The 13,729-nt window shown below is 42.9% G+C and overlaps 1 protein-coding gene across 8 annotated transcripts in view; it reads left to right on the top strand.

Moving 5' to 3' along the window:
* The window catches only part of col23a1a (collagen type XXIII alpha 1 chain a), a 127,052-nt gene that overhangs the window by 100,863 nt on the left and 12,460 nt on the right, over positions 1–13,729 (top strand). For 7 of the 8 annotated variants that reach the window (XM_030397218.1, XM_030397222.1, XM_030397224.1 and 4 more), the window contains 6 exons: positions 2,509–2,535; positions 2,631–2,657; positions 5,673–5,699; positions 6,587–6,613; positions 10,841–10,915; positions 12,414–12,530. In XM_030397218.1, coding sequence (XP_030253078.1) covers positions 2,509–2,535; positions 2,631–2,657; positions 5,673–5,699; positions 6,587–6,613; positions 10,841–10,915; positions 12,414–12,530 — 300 coding nt within the window. Of the gene's footprint in view, positions 1–2,508; positions 2,536–2,630; positions 2,658–5,672; positions 5,700–6,586; positions 6,614–10,492; positions 10,556–10,840; positions 10,916–12,413; positions 12,531–13,729 lie in introns of all 8 variants that reach the window. The other variant, XM_030397220.1, reaches the window with a different exon arrangement.

The following is a 13,729-nucleotide window of genomic DNA, read 5'->3' as shown; positions in this document are numbered from 1 at the left end:
CACACACACACACAGTTCACAGGCCACCGTGTGGCTTGTTAGCAGCTATAAATCAGTCTGTGTTTGCTCACGATTCAGACTTTGCAGCAGCTGATGACCTCACCGTGTACACCTTGTCTACTCATCCTGACGAGTCTTGAAGGAGCCGGGCCCTGATAAACGCTGCCAGATGCAGAGATATCACTGCGCACAGACACACACACACACACGCACACACACACTCACACGCTCGCATTGACACACATGTATCACATAAATGCAGAGACGCCGATATGAGAGAAAGCTCGTCGGGACATTTTTAGGCTCACTTTTTGGCATGCTGCATTTAATAGAGCGGTGAAATGACAAGCTGCCCTGTCCTGCACCATACTGCGTCCAGTGAAAGAAATACAGAGCATTACTTCTGTACTTTTTCACTCCTCTCAACTTTATACAGTCATGGTGAAATTATTGCCAAACCCGATCGGTACCACTCGTTTGTTCCACTCCGGTCTCAGCCGCCTACTGCTGATTTCACAAGCGGCCCTTAATCAAAAAGACATCAGGAGCCTCAAAAGCTTTCTCGCTTGGCTTTTAATAAATCTCTTATATACACACTAACCACTTGTGTTTTTGAAGAGAGTTTATAACCATGCTGTCCCATTACAAGACGAAAGAGGGGCAGCGAATGATCGCATAAACTATTAATGAGAGCAGCTCCAAAGCATCATTCCCTCCGTCCTTCTCCGTCCATCCATCAAAGCAGGCGGCGACGACACTGTGGTAGGTTTTTCACGACAGGACCTCGGGCCCGATAGCACCCACGGGGCCGGTAAAGCCGCAAGATGAAGAGAGAAGCCCTGTCCGAGGCCTGAGAGGATCTTGTTAATGATGGTTTCCAGTCTGCAGAGCCACCAGTGTGAGGAAAAGGGTTTTGCAACACACGACTTGAGGGACTTTGTAAAAACTGTTAGCTTAACATCGAGCACGGCCGTTAAGGAGGAAGTCAACATTAGCCTTTACCGCATACATCACATTTAAGTGTTTTTGGAAAGTTTGATCTGAAGCCAACCGGTCCGTTTTGTTTAAGTAGGGATCTAAAGGTTCGCTCCCTTTGAACTGAGCGTTGCTTTGCAGAGGAGGTTCAATGACTGCTCGACTGTTTTTAATGGGGTAAACAAAGTGGACGACTTCAACTGCTGTTTCAGCACTCGGGTGATGTTGGATAGGAACTTTAAACTGCCTGATTATCTCATCACCACAAACACACAGGGACGAGACCGATCCAGCTGGACCGAGTCCACCCTCAGTCCATCACATTGGACACTACACTCTAAAACCTACAATAATTATAAACCACAGCCACCTGGATACATCTGAATATCTGAGTCTTGTGTGCGCACAAAAACACACAGTTAACCGGGGCAGGACATACAAACATTGTTTAAAACTCTTTTGCTCTTTTCCTACTTTTACATCCCCAACTCTCCAATAATTGTTTCTCTCTGTCGTTTACATGCACGCTTTTTATTGTCCTCTTTTTATATGCTTGTCCTACCAAATCCACTTAAGTGTTTGTCCAGAGTGAAGATCATTTACATTGTTTCCTGAGAGATATATGGAGACAAGACTCAAGCGTTATGAAATACTAATGAAGAACAGCTGGTTTGTTATATTTTGAAGGGGGAACGTAATTCTGTCAGTGGATTTAAAACAAATAGTCTTCACAGTGTCTTCATCATGTTCTTTATTCACAGCAGGCTTAGGCTAGAGTAGACAAGTAGGTGTTACTGGAGAACTGCTATCAAAGGGAATAGTTTTACAATTTTGGGAAGACACTTAATCACTTTCTTGCTCCGAGTTAGATGAGAAGTTCGATACCACTCTCTTGTCTGTGCACTAAATATGAAGTTAGAGAATGGAAAATCTTAGCTCTGCTGGCAAAGACTGAAAACAGTTAGCATGTCTGAAGTGGGGAAATCAAAACTTGGAACTCTTTACAAATGCGTACATTATATCTTGTTTTTTTAAGCAGTATAACAAAACAACAATTGTGTAAACAACAATTTGCATTTTTTTTGTGGGTTATGTGACGGACTACAGACGGAGGGCTAACCCGGACGCTGGCTTCGCCCTGGCTCGTTCGACAAAAACATTCAGGATTTCACAGTTTGATTTAGAATTATTGCAGACAACAAGCTCTGTGTCAAACATATGATTCTCTTAGTGTTGTTCAGCAAAATTATTTTCACAATTGAACACCACTTTTATTACTTTTGAAGCATAAATGCAGTCTACAGTAGTCAAAAGCTACTGTAACTGTTTCATGGCTCTAGCATGCCATGCTCATGCTCAGCGCACAGACATGAGAGTGGTGTTAGTCTCATCTATCTCGTGTCAACAAAGTGAATTACCACGATTCCCAAAATCGCAAACAATTCATTCAATGGCTCTGTGTCAGCCTGGTTCTCCTAACTTTAGCTCATACATTTGTCTTTTTATAATCTCTCTTTATCTATCTTCCAACAGGGTCCACTTGGATTGGACGGGAAACCAGTGAGTATTGCACAGAAGTAGCAGACGTAAAGGATCTCGCAATGGCGATATGACTGACGAAAGTTTGATTTTAATGTGCGTTTCTCTCCTCTCAGGGTTTACCAGGTCTCAAGGGAAGCCAGGTACACCATCACACACCTGTTGTCCTGTTTTGCTTTTCTAATAACACGTCCTATCTATTACACTGACTTCATACTCAAAGATTCTCTAACTGTGAATCCAGGTGGGTGTTTGGCCTGTAAGACAGGGGATGGAAGGCCAAACTTCATCAATCATTTTTACTGTTCCTCAGGGAAGTAAAAGGCCCACGGTAGCCAGCTCGTTTCTTGTTCCACCTCTTAAGTCATCCCAGAGCCCGCAGCCGCAGGGGAATCATGGCTCAACTGAACCGGGTGCTGAAATCCCCTTTGCACTTCACCTCTGAGTGCCATCCATCACCCCTCCCCTGAAACCCCGCCGTTCTCGCGGACACACCCAGGTGTAGCGTGAAAACAGGCGAAGCGGAGCGAATGGGTTACACACCGGTGGGAAAAGTGAGGGAAAGAATAGAGTTTATAAGCTCTACGGCGGCTCTTTAAAAAGCCATTATGGTGCCACTCTACCCCCGCTCCCTCTCTCAGGTCTCTGGTCTCTGGAGTCGTCTGCTGAAATGTAAACCCCTCACAGCAGAATGAGAGCTGTTTGAATTGCTCCTCTCCAAACACCGTTAAGCTGTTGTTTCCTGCTAGAGGGGACATCAAGCTGAGTCTGTCCTTAAAGAGGACTCTCCCCGTCGCTGAGGGTCTGCAGTAAACCCTGGCAGGTGTGACACAGATCACCGTGCTCAAGAGATGTGAGCGAGCAGGAAAACAGGAGAGCAGAGGATAAAAAGATATTTGATTTGTTGATAGATGATGGCCATGGGAGACACAAGCGAGAGGATTATCACAAAATAGCTTTCGGACATAACAATAAACTGAAAAACAATAAGAACAAAGTTGTGAAGCTGTAAATCTGAACATGAACAAGTCTTGCGAGAGTTTTCAGTCTTGTGGCCTTTGTAGTAGATGGACATAGTTTATTTAAAAGGCTCCGTATAAAATGTCCAGTAATTCTGTCAAACTGCTGTTACCAAGGTGACGAATGAACCGTCAATCGTAACAGCAACGCTTAAAATTACACAAATGATACATTCCGTAATCATGTAAAATATAAAATATATGATTTTTCGGGAAGTTCTTATGTATTGCATCTTTAAGGTTGAAAGAGCATTAGATTTATATTCCTCTGTGCGACTACTTCCAACCTTTCATCAAAAGCTGTACTGTTATGTTAAGTTAAGAAAAAATATCTAAACACATGACTCTGTTTTATTGGTGCACCTCTAAATCAAAAGGAAATCATTTCATACACGTGTTCCGACGTTTTTATCTGATATTATCTAAATTTTTCCGTCTCTGTAAACAAACTTCTATTGAAGAGTTGAAAATAAAAGTTAGCTTAGTCTGAATAATGTTTCAGCACGAGTTTGTACTGACTGTCCAGGGGAACGGGGGATTAGAAGAAGCTGCAATGAAACCAAAAGCTGACACATCTGTAGGAGCAGCAGTAGCTGTCACTTGAATTAGGCCTCCTATCTCTCGTTTCCCTGAACTGAACTGGAGGAGGGAGCATGCAGGAGATAAGCTGCCGTCTGTCATCATGTGGCCGCTCACATTAACAAACTGCTTATCCTCTGCACCAGGCCCTCTCTCCAGCTCCGTGCTCCTGAAGACGATTAGAGCTCCTGTCCAGAGAAAATGTCTGCCAGACAGAGAAGACGTGAGGAAAGGAACAAATTAGAGATGGAGGGAGGATTCGAGGCAGATCGCATGGCAGATTCAGAGACATTGGAATTGAATGAAGGCAGAACGAGGGAGCTAGTGTCCGAAATACAGTTTGGGATTTGTGAAAAGAATAGAGACATCAAAAAAAAAGGGGGGAGAGTGTGTGGGCTGTACGAGGTAGAAACTTCTCACTGTGGTCACTTTCGGAGAGGCTGGTTGAGATCAGAGACAGCTGGTGGCAGGTCTCTGTGTTGTCCTCTCTGGCTGTCTATCTGTCAGAGTCGCAGTCGGCCTGTTCGTTGGTCTGCGGTCTGCGGTGCCACTGAGACAGACAGAGAGACAGAGAGATGGACGAGGGCACAGCGCAGCCCGACTGGCAGGGACTAACTCATCCGTGGGCCTGGTGTTTATAAGACAACATCAGAATGTCCGCCGTGTCACTTTTTGTAAGTGTCTCCCAAACTATCCGTGAGTGTTTGTAGTTAGTGTTTCATGGCATTCCCCATCTAAAGCATTGTTAAGGAGACCTATTATGCTATTTCTTATTGTTTTCCTTTAGTTTTGTGAATGTTAAAAAGGTCAAAAGTCTCCTCTCTCCCACAGAAAAACTGCTGAAACACCTCGTCAGTAGTCCCGCCTTAGATTCTGTGACTTTGTGACATCACACTCAGTGGCATACTTGTGCATTTGCATAATTTATGCCTAGCAGCTCACTTGACACATAAGAACTGATTTAGCACAGCGGCTCTGTTGTTGTTCACGGTGCTGGCTCAGGCATGTGTGAGCTGACCAATCAGAGCAGACTGGGTATTCAGGAGGGGAGGGGCCTTAAAGAGACAGGAGCTAAAACAGAGCGTTTCACACATAGGGGGAATACAGAGTGCAGCACTGAGAAAACGGATGTGTTTACATTAAAGCATGTAAATCTATTCTAGTTGTAAGCCAAAATTAAAATATTTTGTAAATATGAACCTAAAAATGAGCATAATGTGTCTCTGTATCTCTCTCCGAGAGAAAAACTGGTGGAGGAACAAAGGAACACGTTGCTCTTTCAGTTTTATCGCTCGCCCAAATCATTTTTATCTCCATGAGAAAAATCCTAAAAGAGATTCCTCCCATCACGTTGTCTTATTGTGAAATATGCTCGGACAGAAGTGGCTTGTGATTGAGCGGTCTTGATGGCATGTCTGCATTAAGCGGTAATACCACTCCCCCTTAACATTTGATTGAATTCTCCCCTTTGACGCCAGTGGAAGATGTACTGTGTTGTATGTTGCTCAAAAGAAAGCTGATTTATCTTCTCTGTCTCCCATTATCTCCTCCCTCCTACAGGGACCAGCCGGACCCAAGGGAGAAAAGGTAGGCTCTGCTTCAATATGGAAGACAAGTCAATGCGCTGTTTGAATGTATTTCTCACAATAAATAACAGGCAGACAGCTTCAGAAAGACACAAATGCAACGACACACACTTACACACAACCTCACAGGTGTTCTCCGCATCGCCCTCCCACGTTCACGGTTTCACCGTGCGCCCATCAAATGAGCCATAGATTACATGTAGTTATGTAGGAGCTCGTATGTCTCCGCACATTCTCACGTCAAAGCACTTAACAAGTTTACATGCCTTCCGCAGGACTCGATGATAGCCAGATGTTTTCCCGCTCTGTGAACCTCTGCCCAGCCTTAAATGTTAGTGACCATACAGTAAGAGCTGCTGGAGTTGGCAGAGGAGGCTCGTGCGTGTGGCCATTTGTGCACTGATCGGTAACTATGTGTGTATACCTTTTTTTTTTCTTTTTTTTTTTGCACTTGAGCGAAAATTGCCCAGATAAACGAAACCACAAGAACAACGCGGTCACAGTAAACAGCCTCTGTCAGAGCAGGAATCAAACTGATGAGCGTGGATTGCAAAAGACGGCTGATGCTGAGGTTTGGAAATTCAGCTCCTGTCATGTAATCATGCTAGTAGCTCTGTGACAAGAACATGAACACCAAATCCTCATCAGAGAGCTGAAAAATCCCAGAGCCCATCGCGCCGTGTCAGATGATTCCAGTTGTGGCCTGTCAAATGATTTATACAGCAAATGTCGACATCCTGAGCTGCTTTGGGGACGGATGACCTTTGAGTCCTTCCTTCGTATACACAAGTATCAGTTTTTAAGCCTGTCCGTCACAGCTTCTCTCCTGTGTGTATTTGAAGTGGCTAATAAGTGCTGACAATTGTTATTTTCCTGTTTTTCTCGCAGGGCGACCAGGGAGACATTGGGCCAAGGGTAAGTCATGTTTTCTGTCTTTGCTTGAGAATGTCTTATAATGTTAGATGTGAATTCTTGAGCTATTTTTTCACTACAGCTGACCTGGCTGAAATGACATTTCCTCTAAAGTTTTTTTCCGTTCTCTTTCATTTAAGTATTCCTCCCATTTTTTGTCCTCCTTCTCTTGTTTTGTCTTTGACGATCCCCCCACTCTGTGTCTTTTTTAATTTTCATGCTAAGAAGTGAATCTCTTGTGCACCAATTGAGGAGGGAACCAGAACATTTATATACAGGTTCTCCAAAAGCTCCTGCCATATTTAATTGTTTGTCTTGAAGACAGAACAGTTATATTTGATATTTGGTAAATCTTTTTTTTTTTGCCAAGATGTACCACTGTCGTGTCTGTAGAGTCAACACGAAATTATAACCAGCAGCGCAATAAGTTAAGCCGGGAACAAAGGGAACATATCAAATGACTCATCAGTGCACCTGAACTGAAAATGGTCTTCATCAGGAGGAAACCTACGCCAACACAGAAAACATATGCTGCTGAGATTCGAACCCAGACCAGACAGACCATGACAAAGTGGAAAACAAAGTCAAGGAAGAGAGGAATTGTGAAAAACTACTCATCACTTCCTTGTTATCACGCTTTGGGACCACTGAGCATGTGCAAACAAACACATCTGATCTCAAGTTTTGCCAAGTTTTGGTCCGTCCACATAACTTTCAACACTCAAGTCTTTGAATTATTCAAAAGAAAAGTGTGTTTATCCTCCGCGGCTTGCCCCAGCAACTGCACCAACAACGTAGTCTGGCTCCTGTGATGAGGTTTGAGTCGCCCACATCTCCAAAGCCAGAGAAAAATGAAAAATGATGATATTAAAGAACGATGGAAATACTTCAACCTCACCATTGAAACCCAACGGTTGGGGAAGTGCTCCAGAACTGCCATCCAGTCTCAACCAAACTCTTCTTTTTTCTTTTTTTTTATATATTATGGACTAACCTCACTCTGCATCTGGTCCATGTTGTCAATGTTGTCTTTTCATGTGATATCATCCCACCAACCAGAGGATCTATATAATTATCTCCTGCTTTATTCACTGTGGTTTGAAAATAACCCCCCTGAGCTTTACTTGGTAAACAGCTTGGATTCTTTGAAGAAGTCCCCGATGAATCCTGAATATTTCTCTAGTTTTATTATGTTTAGAATATATTATAAGGTCGAGGTTTCACTTCTTCACATGCAAGATGATGAGCTATTGAAGAAATCTATGTGTGGTTTGGGGGTTTAAACCCTTCGATCTGAACCGTTGATATTTTTATGTTTTCTCCATTTCTACTGAGATAGTAAATTGTATGAAACATCACACAGAACTGAAATTATACGTCAGTTAATTAAGAAGTCATTCAGGAAAGAATGAATCTGCAACAATTTTGATTGACGTTATATCTTCAAGCAAACATGACAAAAGTTAAGTGGCTGCAGCATCTTTAGTGTGAATGTTAGCTGTAATCAAAGTCTTCATATTGAATTTGTTTGGATTGTTCAGACGAAACAAGCAGAACAAACAAACAAAAGAATTGCCAAGGAAAGTAGACTAATCATTTTAAGTTGTTAAAACGTTTTAGCTTGTACAACCTAAATGTAATGGTCTACTTTACTTTGTAATTCTGAGGTAATCAGTTACTTGACTTGATGATGTGTGATAATGGATTTGTTCTTAACTCGGTACAAAGACACATAACATTTACATGTATACATTCAGCTGATACACATAAACCACATGGCCAGCAGAAGGTTCTGTATACCTGTATTGACTTAATCCAACAGCAATGGTAATTATTTTTTTAATTTATTGCTCATCCTGATATGTTTTCCACGTAATGGTGCTTTTACTATCCATATAGGCAGTCGTCTGTCGTATGAGGACTATAACTCCACTTAAACTTTCAAAAATCACACATAAGATATTTATACAAACCACAAGTGTTCCTCTTACAGAGATTAAACCCCCTTTTCTAGCCACTTGCCACTTGCCTTTCTTATTAATAACGTTCTTTAGCAACCACCCAACAAATGAAAGGGTTTGGAATAATAATTAGAAATGGATGTGTAGTCATAAATCTAAGTCTGAGCCTGACAACGCTGGCAGAACGTTGCATGTAAGAGTGTTGGAATGAGACTGAATGGCTATTGTTTTATAGCAGAGGACAAATGGAGTGTAAATTTGACAGGCCTGCCGAGCAGAACAATATTTATGATGTGGCGCAGGAACATTACAGGAATTCCTGATTACCATCGAGGCGTACGCCATTTGATTTCCCAGCCTAACCTTTAGATTTTGAGGTAATCGTTTGTGCAAGAATTAAATCTTTTTGGCATTCTGCATGAAACGGTTCTTCCAAGTGGTAAATATTGCACTTGGAGAAGACTTCTGGAGCGTGGAGGTCCTTGGATGAGTCTGCAGCAGAAAAACCTCAGAGTATCGCTTAGAGACACGGGCTTGGTTCAAAACAAACCCTGCAGCTCCTAAAACAACTGTAGTTGTGAATGAGGTTTGGCACTGCGGTGCATTTTCAAGATATGGCTCGATAGGTTAGCAAATGAAAAACTGAACTTTTAAAATGTGACTTATTTCTGTTGACAGCTATGAATCAAAGCTCTACTGGTCCACTGAGACTGAGCTGATAAAAGATGGTGCAGTGCATAAGCTCAGTCATCTCCTTCACCCTGATCTCAACACTGTGTGCTGATTCACCTCTGAACTCTACTACAGGATGAGAAAATACGTAAAAAAAACAGGAAGTGGCCATGAATCTCTGTCAACCTTTGACTTCCTGTCCATCAGTCTATTTTGGTGCCCGTGTCAGGCTGAAGCTGATCCGAGAACAGAATACAAACACAGGATAACAGGAGCATTAAAACACAATCAGATGTTACAGAACAACCAAAAGGTCGTGCATACTGTTGCGTCTTTCTCCAAAGCTGGTAGCCATTTTTTCCAGCCTCCATATACTGTCAAATCCATACGGAGGAGTTTGTGTTGAAAGACGAGCCACAATAGAAGTTTCATCCCCAGCCAAAACCTCCTGTTGCCTCCCCCGGTGCAGCTACAAAAAGTCCATGGGCTCCAAGGTTGAATGGCTTTTTGTCTTAGCATCAGCGTAGGGTCTGTTGAGAACGTGGTAAAGGGCAAACCCACTGTGAAACTGTCTATTCTCTTATGAGATATTTAAGGAGCATTTGTGTATTTGGTCTCCATGGTGGGAACGGTGTGAACGAGTGAATGTGACAGTGGGGAGAGGGGGGTGTATAGGCAAAATGAGGGGTCTGCGGTGTTGGAAAAACCTCAGCTATCCAGCGTCTGCCGCAGCCAGTTAACGGAAACCTCATGCATCTCTACCTACTATCCCCCTGCTGCTGCTCCTCCCTCTTCTCTTTAGATCTTCCCTACCTCCCATGCGTTTCTTTGGAGGGAACTCGACCAGAGAGGCAGCAGAGCACTCCGAGCTCTCTGGCGGCAGACGAACTCTGCTCCTTTCAGCTTGACAGACAATCATCACAGGTATTGTCTGTCAGCTGGAAAGAGCCAAGCCACCTCTGTTTGGTTTGGTCGCAAAGGGGAGGACGGGAAGACATTAAATGGAACACACACGCACACACACACACACACACACACACACACACACACAGAATTAAATACATGTTTGAGTGAGGGAGTCAGGATATAGTTTCTGAAAGCTCCAAGGGGGCAATTTCGGGGTCTTCCTGAGTATTTCTCAGTTTTAAATTATGTCTCACTATTTGCAGATGATGTGTTTTTGTTCTTTACCAATCTTCGGCTCTTTTCCTCCATCAGTAAGTCTTAACCTTTACCTTCCTCTCTTCAGGGTCCTCCTAACTACAGCACATATGCTGCACATCTGCACAGTAATCAGATTCTCACCGTCAAGGTTTGTCCCTCCAAACAAACGCGACCGTCGTCCTCCCAGCAGTCGAAGCTCTCTGACAGGCTGCTGATCTGTCACTATCCCTGCAGACAGAGGAGCAAATCCCTCGTCTTGTGCTTTCCCTTCCACTGAACGCTCATCTCCTTTTTTTCCCAGAGCAGCTTCTTGGACTCTCATCTGCACTCTCTTAGTCAACTATGAACTGTCTCTTCTCCCCCTCTTTCATCCTTGACTTAATTTCCTTTCCTCTCTTTTTCTCTCTTTCCTCTTTTGCTGTGTGATGCTCAGATGGTCTTCCCCCGATATGACCATAGCTTTCTCTCTGGAGAGCAGTCCAACACCTTCCAGAGACGCTTTCTGAAGGTAGACCACAACTAAGGCATGTGCACACTTTTAACACTTTAACCAACCTGTCTGATTCATGCTCTGGTCAGTCATGCATCTCGCTTCTTTTTCACCTTGTCCCCTTTGATGTTGGATTATTTTTCCATAATTCTCCCCTGTGTGCCGGCTTGTCTAGTATTAAAATGTCTGATGAGGTGAAATTGTGTGTATAAATGTCTAAAGCACGTGTGCTTCTTATTACAAGGAGAATAGACGAGTGTTGTGGGTAACTGCCAGAGCTTAATAGAGGCATAACAATTATCAGTGCAAGGAAATAAGGTTTAAGTCTTCTATGTTGAGGTCTTGGTAATATCAACTCCATGAAAGGGTTTGCTGTACCATGTAGCTTACCGCAACAAAGCTAACCATAATGCACCACATGTCTGTAGAGATGAGAGGGTGCAGAGGAAGTGTCACCAGAGACAGCACAGGGTCTACATCCCCTTCAGTGGTGAGCAAAGCTTTTAGGACATTAAAAGAAGAAGACATGTTCCCAGTTAGATGTAAATCAAGTGATGAAAGGATCTTTAATAGGAGGTGACTGTTCTGGTTTTGTTTTGTGATGCGTAAACAGAAAAGGAACACCTCATTCAATTTTAAAAACCGTGTTCTCAGTTAAAATGTTCTCATGTGTGACAGTGTATTTGTCAGCATGTGTGTGTAAAATATCAGTCTGACTCACTGGATGAGGACTGCTGTTATTGATCAAATACACTGTCCCGTCTTGTTGTTTCTTTTAAGTCTGCATCTATTTTAGGAGCTGGGGCAACTAGCTAACTATGCTATCAGGCTACATGCTAATGATGGAACAGTTTAATTAGGTTTTTTGAATTAAGCACAAAGTCCTTCATGGTTCATTTTGTGAATTTCATTAAAAATATTTATATTATACAGCCACAACTAATAGTTTTTATTTACAATGAATCAATTTTACGTTTAAAGGTAAAATAGTGTCAAACTCACAGGGGATTATTACCCTAGCCATTGTTAGCCGACTCTACAGTTCTCCTAAACTCGTGTTTCAGTACAATGTTTTGGTTTTCGACCACAAATTTAGGTGTTTTGATTAACTCCGGACTTTTTTTTGCTGTTTTAATGATAAAACAAAACTGTAAATGTACAGCCAGGACAAAACAACATGGATAAAGTTAGCAACTAGCTGTGGGGGCATTTCCATTGTTGGTGGAGACCAAAAATGGAGCTGAAAGGAGATTGAATATTGGACTGGGGTGAACACAAAAATGACTCAAATTGCCTGCTAAGGTTGCTATGTAAAAATGAATTTGTTGCATGTTGTGATTGAAATTTTAGCAAGCCTTTAATAAATCTGTTTAGTTTCAAATGCAGACAGTCTGCAACAGACTTATATATATTAAAAAATAATGTTTTATTTCTCCGTGGCTGAATAAAATAATAATAATAATAATAATAATAATAATAATAACAATAATTTATCTTCTCTCTTCTCTTTTATCAGGGTGACCAAGGCCAGGCTGGACCTGCTGGTCCTCCCGGCCCACCAGGTCCCCCTGGTCCCCGAGGCCCCCCTGGGAACACAGGAAAGGACGGGCCACGTGGCCCTGCTGGAGAGCCGGTAAGCACTACTAATTCATTATAGTGTCAAATGTATACTCGCTACACAAAACAACACACCCACACACCCCATGTAGTTGCTGTTATTCTCCTCCCACTCCACCATTCTCCTATCTTTTTCCTCACCCTCTCTAACTAAGGTTACACCACAAAGAATGCAGTCACTCACAACACCTCAGTCTTCAGGGGCTGCCGTTACCCAAACTGTGTTGACCTGGTAGAGATCAACCGCAGGGTGCAGATTGCAAATTCTGTTCCTTTGTATGTCTGTGTGTTTCTGTGTGTGAGTGAATGTTTAATACAAATGTATTAAGAGGAAAAGGGTCCATGCAGAAAATTACAGTAAACCCATATTCCCATTCTTCCGGGTTTGCCAGTGAGCTGTGGTTTACCTAAAAGCTCCCAGAATAGCAACTCTACTCCTGGCCTCATCTGTTTTCTGTAAGACGGCGGCTGCAAAGTTCTCCAGAACGCCCCCATTCTCCCACCCTCCTACCACGACTGTGTTGCTGTGCGCCCCTGAAACAGATATGGCACTGCGGCGAGTTCATGGGCAGTTTCCCAGCCTCGCCAAACAATAGTTGTGCTCTTTGCTTGAGGCAGTTTATGTTTCTCAAAACTTTCTGTTTCCCAGAGTGTAGTTCATATGGCTGCTTAAGCTGTGGTTATAGGATGGACGAGAGAGAAGGAGGCCATGAAGGTAATTTTTGTTTATCTAAGTAAAGGAATGAATGCTCTGTTACCCTCAACTGGCACAGGACAGCAAAGGGATTCAAGTGAAAAATGTTGGTTTCGGAGTGGGTGAGTTGAGAGCTTCCACAGAACCAACAAAAAAGAAAGCCAGCACAGCTCAGAGAAAGAGTCGAGGGGAAGGGGGGCCCGTCCTGTGACTTCAAATTCATCGTCATTTTCAAATTTATTCTTCAAGTTGATTAGAAGGCATTGCAAAACCCAAAACAGCAAAACAAGGCAGAGCGGTACTCAGAGCTGCTCCATGTTGTGGGCAGATGTCTGAGGGGGCTGAGAGGGAGAAAGTGAGGCAGTATGGCCACCCCTCGTCATTTGTACACATTAAACTGCTGTTGTGGAATGGTTGCATAAAGAATGTTTTAAGGTTTGCTCTATTTTAACATATCTACGTTCAGTATATTTAGTACATCTGACATCTGACCCAGTCATCGTCCATCCTTCTCTGCAGTC

Source organism: Sparus aurata, chromosome 18 (genome assembly GCF_900880675.1).
Source record: "Sparus aurata chromosome 18, fSpaAur1.1, whole genome shotgun sequence".
NCBI classification, from domain to species: Eukaryota; Metazoa; Chordata; class Actinopteri; order Spariformes; family Sparidae; genus Sparus; species Sparus aurata.
This window is presented reverse-complemented; position numbering and strand designations above follow the sequence as displayed.